The sequence below is a fragment of the Sapajus apella genome, unplaced genomic scaffold, assembly GCF_009761245.1.
Source record: "Sapajus apella isolate SASKATOON/1434 unplaced genomic scaffold, GSC_monkey_1.0 scaffold30, whole genome shotgun sequence".
Lineage (NCBI taxonomy): Eukaryota > Metazoa > Chordata > Mammalia > Primates > Cebidae > Sapajus > Sapajus apella.
The window spans coordinates 12,121,005-12,139,016 of record NW_022436970.1 but is presented as its reverse complement, the minus strand read 5'-3'; the positions used below and the strand labels follow the sequence as shown (position 1 = coordinate 12,139,016).

The following is an 18,012-nucleotide window of genomic DNA, read 5'->3' as shown; positions in this document are numbered from 1 at the left end:
TACATGATGTTAAAATTATCTTATATAATAAATATTAATTCTAGACAAATGTGTTAGGATTCAAATGCATGGTAGTTTGGAATTTCTGAAATTGATGTGATATCATAGAGCACAGGCTCTAAACCAACTTTCTAATTTTGCCTATTTTTGTATTGTCTTTATAATTGATACAAATTGAACATATTTATGGGGTACAGTGTGTTGTTTCAATACCTGTACATATCGTATAATGCTTGTCAGCATAATTAGCATATTAATCACTTAAAACATTTAGCTTTACTTTGTGGTGATAACATTCAAATTTATCTCTTCTACCTATTTTGAAATAAATTATTATTAGCTATAGTCACCCTACGGTGTATTAGAACACCAGAACTTACTCCTCCTCTCCCACTGTACTTCGTAACAACTGAATAATCTCTTTTCACCTCCACTCCCCGTCCCCTATCCAAGCCTTGGTACCTACCAGTGTATCCTCTACTTGTATGAAATCAACTTTTTTAGATTCCACATATAAGTGAGATCATGCAGTGCTTGTCTTTCTGTGCCTAGCTTATTTTACTTAATATGATGTCTGGCAGGTTCATCCATGTTTCTGTCAATGACAGGACTTCACTGTTGGTGGCTGAGAAGTATCTCATTGTATCTCTTAACTGTGTCTTTCTAGGGATGTCATTTAACATTTGTGTGCTTCAGTTTTCTCATCTATAATCGGAAATAATAACATAATGGCCTTCACAAGAAAAAAATCAACCAATAAATATAAAGCTTTTAGAACAATGCCAGATCTATACGTTGTAGGTAATACATATTAACTTAGAAAATAATTATGCCATGGAATTTTGCTTCAGTAAGGAATATCAAACTTATGTTGTTCTGAGCTACTATTAATATGAAACATTGGCCACTAAAGTTGACAAATGCATTCAGGTTGCAAACTTTTATCATTGTACTTTATTCTATTTTAATATGTGAGAAAAATAGATTTTGAATGTTAAATTGTTCATCATTTAAAATAGTTCACTATAGTTTTGTGGTTTTCTTTGTCTCTAAGTCGTCAGGCAGAAAAATCGTGCTACTTTCTTTTGTCATTTTGCAAGTCCCTTTGGCAAATTTTCAATAACAAATGTATCCTTTTGCCTTATAATCATGAAGTTTAAGCACTCATCTTGAGCTTGAAATGAGAGCAAAGACTGTAAAGTTTATAATATTCTTTACTGTTTATTGATATTCTGATATGCTTTCTTCATCAGGGTTTATTTTTTTGACTTTGGGCTTAAAACAACGAAGGAAACAGATTCTATTTCCTGAGAAAAGTGAAGATTTCAGAGAGAATATATTCCGATATGATGATGAAGGGGGTGGAGAAGAAGATACAGAGGCCTTCGATATAGCAGAGCTGAGGAGTGGCACCATAATGCGGGAACGCAAGACTAGGAAAAGCACCAGCGCGGAGATCAGGAGCCTGTACCGACAGTCTCTGCAAGTTGGCCCCGACAGTGCCATATTCAGGAAGTTCATTCTGGAAAAGCTCGAAGAAGCCAATACTGATCCGTGCGCTCCTCCTTTTGATTCCCTCCAGACTTACGCTTTTGAGGGAACAGGGTCATTAGCTGGATCCCTGAGCTCCTTAGAATCAGCAGTCTCTGATCAGGATGAAAGCTATGATTACCTTAACGAGTTGGGACCTCGCTTTAAAAGATTAGCATGCATGTTTGGTTCTGCAGTGCAGTCAAATAATTAGGGCTTTTTAACATCAACATTTTTTTAAGTGCTAATGTGTATTCAAACCAAATGGTAGTCTTGGTAAAGAGTTTTGTGTCCTGGCTTTTTGGCCAGGAAAGCCCTAGTCTACAGAGGTTTGTGATTTCCCTGGAGTAAATACCCAGTGGTTATTTTAAGCTACCTACATGCTGTCATCGAACAGAGATGTGGGAAGAGATGTAAACAACCAACTCACAGGCATCAGTACAAGCCAGCTCTAGCATATGACCAAAATATTCCTCTATTATTTTTCAATGTCATCTAATGCAAATGTTCAAAATTTTTAAATGGTAAATGTGAGAAAGGCACTGAATTATCTTAGTGTTGTTTTATTTACCCAATTTTCTTCCTTCACAGTGTAAGAGTAACATGTTTATGTGGCTAAGTTCCTGATACTATATGGAGATGAACTTTAACACCTAGGATAATGTGGGTGATTACATGTTTGAAAACATTTAACTTACATGAAAAGCAGGTTTCTGGCTAACATTCCATGGTTCATTCTAGTTTGATATTTTAAAACCTTTACCAAGAACACTCTGGAAAACTGATTTCAGATTTAAACAGATACTTGGTATATATTAATTAATCAGAGTTATATAGTATAAATTTGTATTTTTTTATATTACAACTTTGTATAAAAAGGGAAAATATATTTAGGAGTTTGTCATAGATTATCTTCATATGCAACTCAGAACACATTCTTATCATGACAAAATAAAATAGCACAATACAAGTCAATATTTACTCATAATTAAATGCAAAATTTATGAAATTGGTGGAAAGTGTGGAAAAAATGAGGTGACTTTTTATACCTACTAAAAATGATTTAGACAAGTTAAAGGAATACTGGATTCATACTTCAATTACTATTAACTCTATTATGATCAACTGAATTGACTGTTACAAGTAAAAGAATAAAACATCACTCAATTCTCAGTATTTCCTTTTCTGTTAAGAGCTCAGAAAATGACTGATGCTTCAGTGTCATTTTTATATTTCTGAATATAAAATTAGGTGCAATAGTTGTGTTTATTGTAGCCTTAAGAAGGAAATCAATGCTAAGCTGTTGGGCATACAGCTTTATGGTAACATTAGATAACAAGATAATAAAACACTTTAATTTTAATCGACCTTTTAAGAATGATCTTTATTATTATATCCAAATCAAGGTGGACTTCAAAATTTATAGTTTGAACAAGAAGAGAGTAGTGAATACAAAGTTCTTAAAATTGATTCATATGATCAATTTTTTATTAATAGCATGTGAAACTGAGCTGAACCAAATTGGCCATATGTGTTTAAATCAAATAATTTGAGTAATTTTGAACTATGGATGGAGTAGTTACATGGTTATATTTTTTCTTGGTACTTTGAAATTTAAACATCTATATCACATGATAAAGAAAGTTTTTCATCAATCTGAAACAGGCATCATTAGGTTGGTGACACAAATATGATCACTTCACAAAAGCATGGCAAAATCAGATTTCAAGTAAAATAATTTAGGAAGATTTTAAAAGTAGATGAGAACACATAAGATGTAGTTAACCCTTATGCATTGATATCATTATTTACTTTGAAAAGAGTAAAAATACCAAACAAGAGAAAATTTAAAAGAGCAAAAATTTGCAAGTCAAATAGAAATGTACAAATTGAAAGAACATTTATATTTCTATCATATTGACATGAAAATTGAAAATGTAAAAAAGAATGCTGAGTGTTCTTGGTAGAAAACTAGAAATTATGATACACAACAGATGGAGTAATCCATGGAATATAGACTATTAAAAGGAAATAAGACTTTCTGGGGATCACAGAACTTTTATATGAATAAAAGTCTTATAAACAATGAATAAATTTGGATGAACAACTCATTAAAATGCATATTAATGGAATACCTATACAAATAGTTTTAACATTTGTGTCCAGTGACAGGAAAAAGATATATTAATCTAGATCCTGGTTGAGTTGATGATAAGATTGCCAATCATAAGATACACAGGAAAAGCACAGACACAATTTCACATCTGTTTGGTAGTCTAAAATATGTTCCTTTTAACCACATCAAAAGATACTGATTTTAGTAGAGAAGTTGCAACTTTCTAGAAATTATACCTTGTAATATTTTCAAGAACTATTTTATGTTTTTTCCAGTCACATGAGTGTTGCAAGAACACACCTCTTAAGCTAACAGCATTACATTAAGAATTTACTTTTGTAAACTTTAATAAAGTCTAAATTAATGCAAAATATTTATGAAAATAGCACAGCTTCCCAGTAATACCCACAGTACTTAATTATCCCCCTCAGTTTGACTCACAGCTTTGTATGTAAGCTTTAAATTGTTAATGTTAAATATAAGAAAATTAAGACCAGTGCTTGTGCGTGAGCCTAACAGACCTGTGTTTAAATTAGTTGCTTTCAATTAAACGAACATATAATATTTGCTAAACTTATTAATCTTTCCAGACCTCACTTTGTAATCTGTAAAATGAGGTTCAATCAACCTATTTCACATGGTTGTTATGAGGAATTAATAATAAGATAACGTAAAACCAGCAGCACCAACAGTGCCTGACAAAATGTAACTGCTCAATAAACAACAATGGACTATTATAACAACACCTGATGTTATTCTGTTTGAACACATGGTCTGTTTCTTTCCCAACTCTGGGTGATCTCCACAGCACAATGACAATAAAAATTAACTTCCTCACATTCCCCATAAGTCATGAACTTTCCCATCCCTACTTACTTCTGTAGTTTCTCCCCTTTCCTCTCTCCACCTCAGTTACTAAAGCAGTCTTCCTTTAGACACTTCTATTTTCTGTTACCTCACTTCATTCAGGTCTGTGATCAGCTGCAACTTCCTTAGAAAGACCACTGCTGCTTCCAGCGACTCTGGCTTTGTCTTGCTTTGTATTAAGTTACTCAGCTACCTGGTATTATTGTTGTCTTTATTCCTTATTCAATTATAACCTTCAGTGGGCAGGAAATTGTCAGTTTTGTTACTTTCTCATTTTCCAAAATGTTTATACCACATAGAAAGTGACCAATAAATATTTCTGGAATGAATGTAGTAATGAATCCAATCTATTTTACTTAGTCATTTGTAGAAGTTCTTTTGGTTTCCATTGATTATTTTTACAGGTTATTAACGTGGAATTAATGTGTTTTTCAAAATGGGTTAGTGCTGAGTAGTTACTGGATACAGTAAAGATTTTTCAAAATCTTTCTAAAAATTACATGATTTTGGCATTTATCTTTGATATACCTGGAGGAAAAAACAGTTGATGAAGTTATACTGTTCAACCAAAACAGGTTATTTAATGATGGCCATAGAAAGTCTCATTTGAATAAATTTTCACAAAGTGTAAGAAATATGAAATTATGCCTCATGCGTAAGAATCCTACTTCATATTTTAAAGTAGAACTTGGTAACAGATGCATAACAGAGCTCTCAGGGCTACTCAAAACCTGCAAGGTGGCTTTAAGACTTTGTATATTCTTTGGTATTTGATAGCAAAAGAAAGACAGGGAGACTAAGTAGACAGATAAATGGAGGAAAGGAATATGTGACTTTCTACATATTCAAATCTGTCTACCTATGGAAATTGTGATTTCCTGGAAGAACAGAAACTAGCATCTCAATCGCAAGTAGTTCCTTGAGACCTATTAGAAATTTTTGCTGCCCTTTTATTCCTAGAGAGTTCTGAAGCTGGCTGGCCAATCCATCTGAAATACCAGAAACAGAAGAAGGTAATAACTAGGAACTGCTGTTCCCAGCCTTTGACAGAGTGAAGCTGAACGAGTTTTTCATAGTTTAAGGGACTACAGCTGTAAAAATTGTGCACAGATGGAGGTGAGAGGGAGCTTAAGATAGTCATCCAAATAATACATCACACAGGTGAGGGAAGAATGGAGATCTCACATCTTTGAGCTGTGTCTGAATCGTTCATGCATGTGCCCCATGACAGAGGACCAGCCTTCAGATGCCTGTGGTCACAGTGGTCACTGGCTGTGAGGTTATGATGGCACCAGAATATTTACTGTCCCCTTCTTTCATCTACCTTCCTGCCCAACCTCAGAGGATCAGAAGCAGCAGAGGTCTGTCTGCTCCTCTGGGAAAAGTTAGGAGATAGATCAGATAGATCATATACTAGATGTGAGAAAGGTCATTGGTAAATAGAATAGATTTTAAAAGGTATTTTAAAGTGACAAGAAGCTGTGGAAACTGTCTGATATTTGGCCAAGGTGGGCATCAGTAAAACCAATGCAAATATGTCTCCAACTGAATAAAAGAATCAATTTTCATGATGATTCCCACCAAATTACATACTAATAGGCTGGAAACATAGTAAATCAATTTGGTATTTCATGTAGTTTAAATAATTTGAAATTCACTTTTTAAAATATAAACCATAAGCAAAATAGAAAAAGTAAATATAATTTATAGTGTCCTTACAACAGCTGAATGCATATTAAAATAATTTACACGGCTCTATTTCATGCAGTTCCCTTGTATTTATTCATTTTAATATTTAAAATCTATTTCCTATTGATTTCCACAGTGCTAAGTGATTTATCTCAGCTACGAATAAGGCTGGACATTAAAACTACAATATTTTTATGATTATATGGAGGTAGAAATAGTACAATGTTTTGCTTGTAAAAGGGAGAAAAGTTGATGTATAGTATTCACATGTGGTAAAGTTAAACATTTCCTAATATTACCTAGTTGGTACGCTAGTGAAAGTAAGCAAGTAGCCTATGCAGTTCATTTTGATTAATTTTTTGTTGCTGACATTATTTGCTGTGTAACCCTGAATAAGTTATTTAGAATCATTTCCCTTGCTTCATCTGTGCAGTGGGGATATTAACACTACATAAGTCATAGGATTCTTGTAGAAAGTAACTTAAATAATATTAAAGAATACAGAATTTTACCAAATGTATAGCAAATACTTAACATTTTTACCAGTTGTCATTATTGTAAAAACAAGAATCATTATATTATTAATTTTTACTTTAGTAAGGTTTATAGACCTATCCCTTTTTTTCAGAGCCTCATTTTTATTATTATAATTGTACTTTAAGTTCTGGGGTACATGTGCAGAACACATACGAGGCCTCTTTTACTCAAGTACCAGAATTAATATGGAGAAGAAGAGAGAAGAAAGTGAATTAATTCAGGGCAATAATTATCTTTGTGTTACTTACTGCCTCCTCACCCTGACCCTCCCAGGGTAATTTTCTACTACCAAAGGAAGAAATTAATTGTTCAACTTATATATTATGTATGAAGTGCTTTGACGAAAATTCATTCTACGGTATTTATTTGGGGGAAAATTGCTGGAAAGTTAAGTAGTAACCAACTTTTTTTGTGGCAATGTTCCCTAGGTGTAGATATTTCAAGAGAAAACCTGTTGAAAAAAAGGAGTTGGTTTTGTTCATTTTGTAAGTAATCGAGAAAAAAATCCTATATTATTTTAGAATTACACAGAAGAAAAAAAGAAACATACTAACAGCACTAACAGATAGTTTTTCAAACACATTGTTAATATCTAAAATTTGATGTCCATAGTTGTGATTTTATAGTGCTAAGAAATAAAAATTAAATTACAAGCAGATTGTCACCTCTGACAATACAAGATGAAAAGTTTCACCCTTGACATGGCTGTCAGCTTTCCCCTGTCCTCGTGCTTTTGGAAAATAAAAATTAAGGTCACATTGCCATATGTTCTCTGATGAGTACGATTTTGTCAACTAGCCTTTGCATATCTGAGCCGATCTTAGGTCTCAGGAAAATTCTAGGCAATTGTCCAGCTAAAACTGACACCTCAATTTTCAGAAATGTTTTTCTTATCCCAGATGACCTCTATGTTACTCTAGAAGCTTTCTTTGTAGAACTGATTATCTATTTTCAACACTATGTAAAACATGTATATAAACACTTGACATATTCAATTTATATAGACAGAATTTCACCAATAATTTAAAAATATTTTAAATTTTACTAATTATAAAAATAAAATTAAAATTTGATATATGGTATGTTTATTCATAATATATTTATACATTATCAAACACTGTTCATTTGTCCCATTAATACAATTTTTAGCAGCAAAAATCTCCCTCTTTTTATAATGTATTAACTATACCCATGCTTGTTACTTATTTGCTTTTTTGCATAAAGACCAGAAAAGGAAATTTGTGCAAAAGGACATACTAGGAAAATGTGTGAACGGGGAAAATTATAAGTTTTCCTCATGTTTGTGTTGTCAACCCAGATATTAAGTAAATAACAAGCAGCAAACTTTTTATGCTAAGAGCATCTATTTTACTAGCAGCATCTACTGAGTCTCTCTAATTTGAATGCTATGTAATAAACCTCGAATAGAATATTAAATTAATTACCTGTGTCCTGACTGAAAAAGTAATGAGGAGAAACACTTGGAGGTGGAGTCAGTAAACGGGGCCAAGGCAAGAGGCTGGTGCTGAGGTGAGACGGGTGCTGAGTTCAGTTCCCAGTCACACCTTGCAAACGTACAGCTGCTACTAACTGGTCTTCATGGAGTTGCACTACAAATCAAAAAGAATGAAACGTTTATAACAGGAAGACTTATTTCTTTCAGTTTTTAATGAATATACCAAACATATCTGGTCTAAATCTCTCCTGCTCTTCGTGTCTTTAAGCAGTTATAACTCCTGGTCTTATTCTAAGTGTTTTTTAAGGTATTATTTCATTTAATGAGGTAGGTATGGTTATTATCTCCAAGATACTAATAAGGAAACCAACACACAGCGAGTCTTTGCATTGTGCCTGAGGTCATACACCTAATAGTGGCAGAGTTGAAGCTTAAATCCAGGCAAACAAGGGCTAGATTCCAGGCTTTTGTCCATTACAACATACTGGCTGTCCATTTACAGCATACTGGCTGTCCTGCCCTTGACACATGGAGATTCTGGGCATTACATTTCAAGTGAGGGGGGACACAGCCAAACCAATCATGGCTCAAAATTAACATGCTGAAAATCATATCAATCACTCACTTTTAAAAGAGTGAGTATGGTTGCAACCTATCAGACTTAAATGCTGAATTTCTTAAATTCATAGCTTTTAGAAAATATTTGCACATAGACAAGCAAGAAATCATGACTCGTTCTCAGAATCAGTGAAAAAAATATGTTTTTCAGTATGTCTTGCTAAAGCAGTCCTATTGAAGCCCAAATAAACCAGAGTTCCCCCAGAAGTACGCTGGTCTTATTACTTTGGAAATACTGTAATACACTATATATGCAATTGTATAAGAATTACATGTATATATTTGAATAAACCTTATTTATATATTTTTTTATTTATAAAGCTTAAATCCAGGCAAACAAGTTCTAGATTCCAGGGTTTTGTCCATTACAGCATAACGGCTGTCCATTTACACCACCTCATTCAGTTAGTAACAAAGGTTGCTTTGATTTGGTATATATATATGGCTGCTGATAATTTTTTTTCCCATTACTTTAGAGGTTAGTACTGTATAAATATTATATATCACATAGATGGGTTAAGGCAGTGAATAGCATTCTTTTTAAAAAAAATAAATCCATCTGTCCATTTTTATGTTATTACTACTAAGTCTGAGTTTCTATTATTAGGTTACATGCCAAATATTGTATTTTATTATTATTATATATTATTCATTGTTAGTACCAATCAACCATATAAATAACACACTCAGAACATCCAACGGTACAGAAAAACATTGTGTGTGTGTGTGTATATATATATATATATATATGTATATTCTGTAAGTATAAGCAGTACGGATTTCTAAACTGCGTAGGCGAAGGTGTTAGTCTGTTAGGCTGCTATAACCAAATTCCATAAACTGGGTGGCTTTTAAACAACAGACATTTATTTCTCACAGTCTGAAGGTTGGGAATTTCAAGATCAACGCATTGGCAGATTCAATGTATTGTGAGGGCTCACTTCCTGGCTCATGGATGGTCCTTTCTAGCTGTGTTCTCATATGGTATAAGGAGCAAAGCAGCTCTCTTGGGCCTGTTTTATAAGGGAACTAATCCCATTGATGAGAACTTCACCTTTGTGATCTAATCACTTCTGAAAGAAGCTCACCTCTTAATAACATCACATTGGTGGTTGGGTTTCAACAGATGAATTTTGTGAGGACAAAAATATTCAAACCACAGGAGAAAGCAAATATATCAGTAGCAAAGATGGAAATACATATTTCAAAATATTCCTAATACAGGCTTCAATTTTACATAATATGCTCCCAATATAATGCACACTTGGACAATTTTCTTGTCCTAATAGATGAAGACGTTTTGTTAGCATCCTACCTGTTATTTTCATTTTCAGTGTTTGAAACACATAATTATTCAAACAATTTGTTTGGTGTAGTATTTAAAACCTATTAAATTTCTGTTTTTAATATTTATAAATTTACAATAACACTGGCTGAAAGTCCTAGACAGAGCCAGTGGATTTTAAAGACATGATGGATGAATATAAGATTTACATTATTTTATTATGAGTAACATAATGTTCTTTATAAAAGCAACACTTGAACTTTTAATGTAATTTCAATATTTATACACTGTAATAAATGAACTTATGTCTCCTTTTCAAGGTAAATAAAAAATGTATGCATTTATTTTGGGCAGAGGAAGCAAGATTTGTTCTTGCTGTTGTTTCAAGCTACTGTGTGGTGTTAAAAGTTATATTTATTTTATATATCACCTTCATTCTTTCATTTTTCAAAGGCTTTTGTTTGTTTACATTACCATGCTGATAATGCTTGGAAAATATAAGAATGGTTCTTATGATATTAAAAAACTAAATTACAAAGAAACAGTTTGCCCAGTTATTTGTCTGAATAGTAAATACCTAGAAAAGTATATATAAAGTAAAATGCAAACCACACTGTAGTCTGGTTAAGACCACATGAAAATAATATTCGTCAGCTCAATACTATTCAACTGGTGGCCAAGAAAATATTTTTACTAATGGTGAAAATTGCAAAAGTAATGCATAGATTCGGAAATATTATTACTCTTAATGATTCCAAGTATAGGATAATAGGATCAAAAAATCTTGGTGTCTCTGAAAATGTTTTCTTATCTTCTTAAATGTAAAAATTTTAAATGTTACTGTATTGCATGAAAACGAATGTGGCATACTCATGGTAATGTGCATTACTCATTTGCCTTCCATGATATGGCTTTAGGTTGGCTATTTAGTCTTGTTGCTAACAAGTTTTCCACAAATCACCTTGTATACTCATAATACCAAATATATTGCAATTGCAGAAATATATTATGATTACATAGTTTTAAGGTGTTCTCTTATGAAAGAACACTATTCATTCCTTAATCAACCTGACTGTCATTTACTTGTTCTTGATAATGGGAAAAAATATTAAATACTTTGGGCAGTTATTTACAATTTACACATTGAAAGTGAATGGAACTTCCACCCATGTTCAGTAGGGTTTGTGCATATCCAAGTTATCAGATTTATTATGTACTCTCTTATTCTAAATTTACCGTTTTCTTATGTCTCTCACCTTTAGACTATGAGAGATTTGACTACATGGACATTTTAAAATTCATTTTTTACTTACATTTCTGCGAAAACACCTGTAATCTAGTAGATTCTCTCTCTCTCTCTCTCTCTCTTTCTCATATAAGTGTATGTATAATATATATTACATAAAAATATATTATTTATATAAATATATGTGTATGCAAATGTATGTATTTATGTATGTTTATATAATATATACTATATATTATATATAAGTCATATATTAGACAGTGATATATTACATAAAATATAGTGTTTGTTATATATAACATATATATACCGATTAATATATATAATATACACTATATATAATATACATTATATATAATACATGTATGTATTTTATATATAAATATATACACACATAAATAAGGAGACTTCAAAATGTTTATGGAAAATGGAATTAAGATATACAAATAAAAATATAAACCTTATTTCTCAGTATAATCTACATCAAGTTCAAGACATTTTTAAGCAATAATATCATTTAGTCCCTTCCTAAAGAAGTGAGAGTCCTGGCAATTTATGTCAATGTAATATTTTTCATATTATTAACTGGAGAAAAATCAGTGCCTTTTAAGGACCTTTTTTAAACATAGGGAAAGGAAATAAACTACAAGGAGCTAAACTGGGGTTGTATGGTGGATGCTTAAGGATTTCCCATCAAAATACTTGCAGAATTGCCCTTGTTCAATGAGAGGAATGGGCAAGAGTATTGTCATAGTGGAGGAATTTGGGTGAAACTTCCCCAAGAATGCAAAATCTGTGGCTAAATTTCTCAAAACACTCTCATAACAAGGAGATGTTATTGTTTGAACCAGCAGAATGTCAACAGCAAAATGCCTTGGGCATCCCCAAAAACCTGTTGTCATGACCTTTGCTTTTGACCAGTCTGTTTTTGCTTTGACTGGACCACTTCCACCTCTTCATAGCTTCTGCTTTAATTGTGCTTTGTGTTAAGGATCATACGGGTAAAGCCACGTTTCATTCTCTTGTTACAACTCTTTGAAGACATGCTTCAGAATCTGGATGCCACTTGTTTAAAATTTCCTTTGAAGCTCTGCTCTTTCAGTCTGCAGCTGATTTGGGTGCAGCATTTGGTATCCACAGAGTCTCTTAATTTTTAATGTTCACTTTTAATTTTTCAGCCAAAGTTGTGTAAGTTGAACTAATTGAGATGCCTATGGTGTTGGTAATTGTTAATGTTAATTGTCTGTCCTATTCAACTAGACCATGAACAAGATTAACAATTTCCTCCCAAATCGATGTGGATGGTTTTCTAGTGTGGGCTTCATCTCCAGCATTAACTGATCTCTTCTTGAAATGGTTTATCAATTTACAAACTGCTTATCCATTTACAAACTGTTTATCCATTACATACTGTTTATCCATTTACAAACTTCTTTGGGGCATTATCCCCATAAACTTTTTATAAAGTGGATTAGTTCATTTTCATGCTGCTGATAAAGGCACAACTGAGACTGGGCAATTTACAAAAGAAAGAGGTTTATTAGATTTACAGTTCTACGTGGCTGGGGAGGCCTCACAATCATGACGGAAACTGAAAGTCATGTCTCACACGGCAACAGACAAAAGAAGAGAGCTTGTACCTGAAAACTTCTCCTTAAAATAACCATCACATGTTGTGAGACATACTATTACAAGAACAGCATGAAAAGGACCTGCCCCCACCCCCATGATTCAATTACCTCCCACTTAGTCCCTCCCACAACACATGGGAATTCAAGAGGAGGTATGGGTGGGAACACAGCCAAACCATATCATAAAGCATCAGTGATTTCATCATTCTTCCACTCAAGCTTCACCATAATGTTGGTTTGCTCTTACTTTAATTTTAGCAGCATTCATGTTGCTCGGATATGTGCTCTTCTCAAACTGATTCCTATCCTTCCTAGTGCCTCAAACTAGATCCTTAGACCTGTTTCCATAAGCTATTGTGAGTTCATTTTGGTGCAAAAATGTTTAAATTCATCCATAGTTGTTCTATTATAGGCATTTTCCATGAATTTTGTAAAGACTCTTTTGTGTGTATTTATGTATACATAATACACACATACACACACACATATATACATACATATATATTCATGTTCTGTGTTTTATGTGTATATATGTGTGTGTATATCTATATACACACATAAAAGATATATACATATATGTATATGTACACACATAAATGCTTTTATGTATACATATAACAGAAATGTTCTTTATGTATATATACACATAAAAGCACATAGCACACATGTGTATGTACACATATATAGTCACTAACATTTTCAAAATAATGGATAAAACAAGAATGTGTGTGCGCGCGTATTTCTATTCTTTGGAATATAAAAATGTATTTTTTGGATAATTCTCTGTATATGACAATCAGCTTAGTTGATCAGAGAAATAGTCAACTGATATAAAATAAAAGTTGAAAGAAATTTTGGCTATAGTAATAAAAATGCAGATAAAGAATTGGCTTACCAAAATAGAATTCTTGAGCCCTTTGGAAGATGGTGGATTTAAGATTCTTGTATAAAACTGGAGAAGCAGCCGGGTGTGATGGCTAATGCCTGTAATCCCAGCACTTTCAGAGGTGTAAATGGGAGGATCACCCTCAGACATGGGAAGTTCTGGCTCTGGGCCTTTCAACACCAGGACTTACTCCAATGCTTTCTCTCCTGGCCCCAGGATCAAGCCTTCAAACTGAGACTGAATCACACCACTGGCTTTACTGGTGTTTCAGTTTGTAGATGGTAATCTTGGAACTTCTTGGCTTCCAAAATTACATAAGCCAATTCCCATCACACACACACACACACACACACACACACACACACACACTCACACACAATTGGTTCTATTTCTCTGGAGAACACTAACACAAATGGCCTCAGTGAGTATGTGGTATGCTGGCTAGTGCCCAAGTAGACTCCTGCTGCAATATTAGAACACGCTCAGTGTCAGTGGGAGCTGAAGTGAAACTGATTCGCCTTCAGATACCGGCCAGCACATACCCCGTGACCAGGAAATCTGGAGACAGTACAGAAAAGGGGAGGTATAAATAAAATGTGATCTCCTATCGCTACAACAGAGATTGAGTTACTGGAAAACTGCCGAGGTGATATTTAAGAAAAATAGCTAAACTAAAAGAAAAAATGAGGCTCTAATTCTTTGTTTATTTTCGCACATCTAAATTATAACCAATTTATTTTGGACCTTCAAAAATATGTTTTCAAATATGGCATTGACTTTAAGGTGACTAACTTTTAACAATGCCAGTCAACTTAATTGGTGTTTTTCACTTGAAATTCCATATTTTAAAATGTCTTCTGATTCAATTTAGGGCCCATGCAAATCTCTGAAATAATAAACATGCAAAAGGCAAAAACAAGAAAAAAACACATCAGAAGTTGCATATCTAGAGACATCTTCAAAGGAGAAAACATTACAGCATGGTGACAGTTATTAGCATTGTATCATTAATGTGATACTAAGTAATTAAAATGTCTTGTTCGTACTGCTGAAATGCAGCTTGACCCTGGTCTGGCAAAGGCAGAGTAGAAAAATCATGGTGGCTTATGCCTGTAATCCAAGCACTTTGGAGGCCAAGGCGGGCGGGTGTTCAAGATCAGCCTGACCAGCGTGGTGAAACCCCATCTTAAAAAAAAAAGAAAAAAGAAAAAAGAAAAATCACCCTCATGATATCCCCCAGCAGGGGGCGCATTCTACCTATTTTTGCTTAGGTGACACATATGGGCCCTCCTGTGGTTTGTGCTGAGGAAGCATTACTATTACCAGCTCAGATGAGGAGAGTGTGATTCAATAGGTATAGAGAAGTCGCATCATTCCACACAGAATTTTATATCATATTAATTTAAATGCTAGTTTTCCTATGGCTTTCATTTTTCATGTTGTTTGCAATATTAGTAAAAAAAGGATTGATAGTTTCATTAAAATGTATAGTGATAACTAGCAATGAGAGTCATAGGCTTTTATGAGTGAATCATGTTAACCTATTTAGTGAATATTTCAGATTGCAGAAGAGTGGCTGCCCTTGTAAATCATGTGCTACTTATTATGTGCTCTTTCCTGACAAAATTGGTTGCACAAAGCCTGTGGAAACTTGGGGTTTGAACTCAAAGATCATTTTGGGAGCAGAGCTACTCACTCCATGATGGCTCTTGTTTTGCCACATGCTGCAATATTCTAAAAGCCAAATGCTGCTTTCTATGGCATGTACACTCATCTCTGAGGCAGATTGCAGTCCCAATTTTCCCTTCCTTAATCACTTCTACTTATTTTTATACTCTACATAGCATTAAGTAAATCAGAATATTCCATTATGAGTTCCAATTGCTTTTCTGAAAGGTGAAATGCTTAAACGTATTAAGTGTGTTAAACATGGCAGCAGTCCCACTGAGAGACATAGGAATCGCAACATCATCATCACCTTTATAAAGCAATTCCATATGCTTCTCTTCTTCTAGGCAGTTCCTTAATTCAAGTAGAAATGTTCTGCTATGTGGCTTTTACAATTAGCCTTTGCTTAAGACATTGCTCCAGATTGGAGAAGATCAGAATAATAATGAAATTTTATATAAAATACCTATGCTGTTTTGCATTAATAATAAAAGAGTCAAGAGATATTGGTTACTCAAATAATAGGTAGTTATCTCTGGAGTACAACTGTGTATAGTTGGTTGGGTTAATACTTTCAAAAGTTAAGTCTTATATAGTTAAATGACTATTAAAACACTTTGTAAGACAATATGTCCCCACAGTGTCCCTCAACTACTAAAAGTAATATGATGAAAATGCAAATTTTAGAAAATCTGTTGTTACTCAAGCTTCAAAATTCCTTTTTAATACCATGAAATAGCTTTAAAATGTAATATCAACCTAATTCCTATATGGTTTCATATTTTAGGATGATTTGGCTCTAATATAGGAAGTTGTGAGATAAACACACAAATACATAAATGCACAAATGCACAGCAGACATTTTAACAGTATTTCCCATTTTCTCAGCATAACTCTATGAAGTAATTAGAGGAAATTTCGGTATGTGTGTATGTGTATACCATATGGGAAGAAATCACACCATAAAATGGAGACTTCACTCTGACAGATTCTCATCCCAGCCTCTTTCTAATTCACATTAGGCCAGTCCTTGTATTCAAGTTGCATATATTCATCCAATTTTTCATTGCCAAAAAATTATATTCAAAAGATGGGTGTGCACCAAAATATTTTTCACAATTGGAATGCTTTTAGAGGTAAATGTAAAGTGGTTTAGGAAAATGGAGGAACAATCCTTGCAATGGTTACTCATTCCTAGTGGGGGAACCAACAGAACTGTGTGGTGAGAAAAAGCATTATGAGGAGCTTAGGAGTTGAACACTGACATAATCTTTGCAGATATGGTACTGCGCCTCATGCATATTTACCTAATCTACGGTGGAATTTCTATGGATGTTAGAAATTTGTTCAGCTTGCAGGTACATGAGAATTACCTCAAAGGTAGGCCAAACCTACAGGTAGTGAAGCTCATTTATGTAACTAAAAGATGACAGCCAAGAAAATGGAAAAACGAATGGCCAGAAGCTTGGTTACAGGATAGAGAGAGGACACTGTGCTATACCACTCTAGGGGTACCATTCACTTTGCAGTGAAGGTTGTATAGTATTTCACGTGAAACAACTCCAACCACAAATGTTTACCTCCCAAGAAAATTTTGTTTGTTTTTAAAAGCAATTTTAGATTTCAGAAAAAATTTTAATAATACCTAATTCCCATACCCACATATGGTACACTTAGTTTCCCTAATTTTAGTATTTTACATTAGTATAATACATTTATTATAATTAATGAACCACTATTGATAAATTAATATTAAATAAAGTCCATACTTTATTCAGACTTCTTTAGATCTTACCTAGTTTTTTGTTCTTTTTTTGTTTCAATTCATCTGTATCTAATGTTTTTATTGTTCCAGGATAGCCTGTTACTTTCAGTGTTTAAGTCTCATTGAGATCCACTTGGCTGTGACAGCTTCTCGGGGTTTTATCGTTTTTGATGACTTTGACAATTTTGAATAGTCCTGATTAGGTATTTTGGAGAAATATTGATATTTGACTAATGATTTTCTAAAGATTAGAACAGGGTAATAGATGTCTGAGAGGAAGAACACAGAGGTAGAGTGCCATTTTCATGATATGACATGAAAAGTGCATACTCTCATTATGGTTTATCACTGCTAATGTTGACCTTGATTACCTGGCTAAGATAGTGGTTGCTATATTGCTCCACTGTCAAATTACTCTTTTTTTTTTTTTTTTTTTCCTTTTTTTCCCTATGATAGTCTTTGGAAGGAAGTAACTATGTGCAGCCCCCAATAAAGTTGTGGAGAATTGTACTTCCTCTCATTGAGAGCAAAGTACTCACAGATTTTTTAGATTTCTTTTGCAAGGTATGTTCATCTGTTTTCCTCATTTGCTTACTTATTCAATCATTTATTTACATTAGTATGAATTCATTAATATTTACTTTATATTTTGGGGTTATAACCCAAAGTAGTTTATTCCTTGCTCAAATTGTTCCAGCTTTGGCCATTGAAACTCCTG

The 18,012-nt window shown here is 33.4% G+C and overlaps 1 protein-coding gene across 3 annotated transcripts in view; it reads left to right on the top strand.

The window, feature by feature from the left end:
- Window positions 1–4,950, top strand: part of CDH19 (cadherin 19) — a 95,978-nt gene extending 91,028 nt beyond the window's left edge. For 2 of the 3 annotated variants that reach the window (XM_032293707.1, XM_032293706.1), the window contains exon 12: window positions 1,254–4,950. In XM_032293707.1, coding sequence (XP_032149598.1) covers window positions 1,254–1,744 — 491 coding nt within the window. In that variant the 3' untranslated portion in view covers window positions 1,745–4,950. The remainder of the gene's footprint in view (window positions 1–1,253) is intronic. The other variant, XR_004273599.1, reaches the window with a different exon arrangement.
- Window positions 4,951–18,012: the final 13,062 nt, after the last annotated feature.